We start from the raw sequence: 3,860 nt of genomic DNA on the forward strand, positions 1-3,860 counted from the left end.
TCTTTTTTGTTGTTGTTTTTTTTTGTTTGTTTTGTTTTGGTTTTTTTTTTTTTGTTTGGTTTTTGGTTTTGGTTTTGTTTTTTTTTTACAGCACTATCCTGTGCAGGATTAATGACTAGCCAGTTTGTGAAGGCAAGGTGTACTTTTGCACAGACAGTTGGATCATGGGATCCCTGGGCAGACAATATGAATTTTGCCTGTGTCTGTAATTCATTCCAGGCATGTAGCATGCTCAGAACATCTTCCCCCTGCTGTCAACCTCTGTCAGTCCAGCTCCTAACTGTTTTGTAACCTGTGGCACAATCGTGAGAGGTATCACTAGAAATATTTGTGATTTGGTGAGAAGGCTTATGGTTTGTTGCCCAGGTGTTGGCAAAGGAAACAACGTCTTTACAACAGCTGATTTAATATTTCTCTAGTTGAGTTAAATTGAGTTCAATCCCCAGCCTCCAAACACCCATGTGCTTAAATCTGTTAATTTGCAATTGCAGTAGTCCCCATTAATTCAATAGTTACTGCATTGTTGATTTCAGTGGGAAAGCTCACAGTAATGGAAGGTGTGCATGTATTTAAGTATTCTGAAAAATTAAATTTTGCTTTCTAGCAAAATTGCTCCATTGTTGATTACAGTTATAGAAAAAGTCTTTCATTAAAGTTGTCGAAGCAAATTCATTGGTTCCTCAGAATCTTGAGAGCCAGTCCCCTCAGTACACATATTTTATCCCAATTTCATGTAACCCTTTGCTGGCAATGCAAGACTGTTAGGACTTGCTATTCCAAAGCCTTTATTGTGCTGCATGGATGGATCCTGGCCTTAATCTTATCTCATAGAATGCAAATCCTGCAGACAGGGGCAAGGAACAGACTTTGGGCTATATGAATAGTCCTGATGTATGTTTTTCAGGGGAATGGCAATCTTTCTCCTGCAGAGCATCTGAAAATTGTTTGCTACATGTCTGCCAGAAGGCTCGCCTCCCTTACCAGGCAAGAGTTGTTGGATGCTGTCTTTCTCCTTTCTCATAGGGGAGAACATGAGCAGAGCTTGCCATTATCACAACAGATGAAGTCAGGTTCCCTGCATTTGGGGAAACTGCAGGCGTCAGCATGCCCAATGTGCAAGAGATGGGCCTTTCCCTGGGAAAAATGCCTTTGTGATAGGCAGGCAGTGGAGCAGGTTGCCCAGTGAGGTTGTGCAGGCTCCATCCTTGGGGATTTTTGGGACCCGGCTGCAGAAAACTCTGAGCTGCCTGGTCTGATCCCAGAGGTGGCCCTGCTTGGCACAGGGGGCTGGACTGGAGACCTCTTGAGCTGCCATCTAACCTGAGTGATTCTCTGTGAGGCTCAGGTTCTTCTACAACTGGAGGTACGTGGTTATGTCTTTTTCTGTCTGAGGCACAGCCTTAAAATTTATCTGCAGATTTCAGTTCTTAGCTTGCAATACATAAAAAGAATTTGTACCGATGCTTTCTAAAACAGTCTTTTCACATTTTCTTTGTTCTTTAAGAAAGCATTTACTGTATTAGTCTGATGAGTCTGACTTACTTTAAACACCTTGGAGAGTGCTATCACAGTAAGAACTGTCCATCTCCTAACAGCTCCTTCTGGCCAAACCAAACAGACTTAAAGTAAGTCCCGTCACTGTCTTAGCAATTTTCCATGCCTCTGACTACTGAATACATTAAATAACTCAGTAAATGAATGTTACAACATAGCTCTTGTTATCTGAGGTTGAGAAAACATCAGAGTACAGCAGGCTGGGAAAGTGCTCTGTGATACTAGAAATATTTTCAACACTGTACGACTTCAGCAAAGAATATCCATTGAAAAGTGAGGTATCTAGAAAAGAAATGTATACAAGCATTTGCCTGTCTTTGTTGTGCCCTGCAAGCAAGACTTCTTTTTCCTTGTTGCTGCTGCTGTAGATGGTTACACTCTGCTCTGGAAATCGTCCCTTGACCTTGTTTACCCGGAGCTTTCGAAGCCCCCAAATGGCCAAGTATTCTGTTGGGAGAGGAGTGGTGCCACAGAAGGACAGCTTCAAATCCCACACCCTTGTGAAATTGAGGAGCATCTCCAGCACAGAGGTGTCTGTGAACCAAATGGTCAGGTGGCTATTGTAGGTAGTTCTTTCCATGGTAGAAGGCAGCACTGTTTTGCAATTGCACATTAAGTTTGCCAGGCAGTAATCACAATCACGGATATCCGCTGAGCAGCTGCAGTTGCGAATTGTGTTTTCCTTGGTGAAAATTAGCGTATGGTTCTTCTGACTTCTCACAAAACTGCCAGTGATGTGTATGCCAAGGAAACCAGCCAAAATGAGAGCCAGCCAAAAGGAGAAAGCAGAGAAGGCTATTGGCTTCATTAGTATTGGTGCCAAGCTGCCAAGTGTGTCCTCCGTTTATTCAGTGAATTATATCACTTGGTTTTACCTACTGAGGAAAAAAAAATTATTTATTATACTAAAGACCACTCAACGGTTAATATTACTTTGCTTTTCCCACTCATTATCTGTCTCATCTATTCAGAACCATATTGCAGTCTTGCAGGTTGCCCTGCATTAGAGGGGAAGCACAGCTACACCGATTCAGAAAAATGAATTGTAACTCATGTTTGGGATTCTTCTTTCACTCCTCTTTTGCTCTCAATGGTTTCCTCTGCTTATGGGACAGCTTGGACACCCTCTTCTCTATCCAGGCAGCTCCTCAGCCTGCCCAGTGTGAAAGTAATGCTGCTCATTTCTCCTTTCTGCTTTCTCTTTGTTCACCTCGCAGCAGATAGGGGTGACAAATGACCCTGTTCTTCACCGAATGAGGCAGTATGAGAAACACTAAAGACAAGTGTTTTGTTTTACACCTGAATTGCTAAGTAAGGGTTGTGATAACCTTCCCTTTAAACTGAGTGTGGGATATACTGGGCAAAGGGAAAGAAAGAAAGGGCGATTAAGGGCAGAAGCACTGCTGGATGCAGCACATACCCTTCTGAGCTATGTGGTATGCCAAAAAAAACCTGCTTTTGATCCCTATGTCTGCTCCAGCCTTAGCCTGTAAGTTTTGGGGACCAAGGACCACTGTGTCTCTGCACAGTGACTAGCATAGGATAGATCCTGGCTTTGTTGGTTGCTCTGCCCCTCTTCATTCACCCTGGCAGAGCAAAGTAGCATCTCCACGCATGCTTATGGCAATGGAGCAAGTTTCAATCCCAGCCATGCTCCACCTCAAATGGTTGGGAGCATGTCTGGTGGAGATTCGGATTCTCAGCTACCAGCCCTCTGGTTTTTCAGAGCAGGGTTGGATCTTACCAGGAGGATCTGTGTTCTCCTGGCCTATTATTAGATGATGGTACAAGTAACAATGCAGAATGTAATTTCTCAACACAAATTATAAGATGTTGGAAAGTTTATCTGATTTGACTGTAATAATTTTGAAGCACCAAAAGACATTAGAGGCAAATTTTCACCAAAGAAGGCAGCAGTAGGGCATGCAGTGGGAACAATTTGGTCCTTAGCATGTGAAAAGATTGATCCATGTCCAAAATGCATGTCTCCAGCACCTCAGAAAACATGGCAATACACCTACAGTTTTGGAGAAATACCAGATAAACAGGAAAATAATAGTATTTACAATAGAAACACAAATTGGTTTTGTTTGTCTGTTATTCAATTTTGCTTATTTGTCTGTTATTCAATCTTCCATCATTAGACATACATCTTCTCCTGTAAACTTCATGGTCATTTAACAGACAATTAAAGGAAAGTGTGCTTAGGAGCACACTAAAGTTCCCTTAGTCATTAGCACTATCGTATGCCCGGTAGTTTACCAGGTATGTGATTTAGATCTAAATGTTTTAAGCTCAATTCCTGC

The 3,860-nt window shown here is 42.3% G+C and overlaps 1 protein-coding gene across 1 annotated transcript; it reads right to left on the minus strand.

Annotated features, from left to right (window-relative positions):
* Window positions 1–1,687: 1,687 nt before the first annotated feature.
* Window positions 1,688–2,422, minus strand: LOC104628711 (chromosome unknown open reading frame, human C21orf62). Its single transcript, XM_010297379.1, has one exon. The coding sequence runs from the start codon at window positions 2,360–2,362 to the stop codon at window positions 1,688–1,690; it is 675 nt and encodes a 224-aa protein (XP_010295681.1). The 5' UTR covers window positions 2,363–2,422.
* Between the last annotated feature and the right edge of the window lie 1,438 nt (window positions 2,423–3,860).

This window comes from Phaethon lepturus, unplaced genomic scaffold (genome assembly GCF_000687285.1).
Source record: "Phaethon lepturus isolate BGI_N335 unplaced genomic scaffold, ASM68728v1 scaffold35151, whole genome shotgun sequence".
Lineage (NCBI taxonomy): Eukaryota > Metazoa > Chordata > Aves > Phaethontiformes > Phaethontidae > Phaethon > Phaethon lepturus.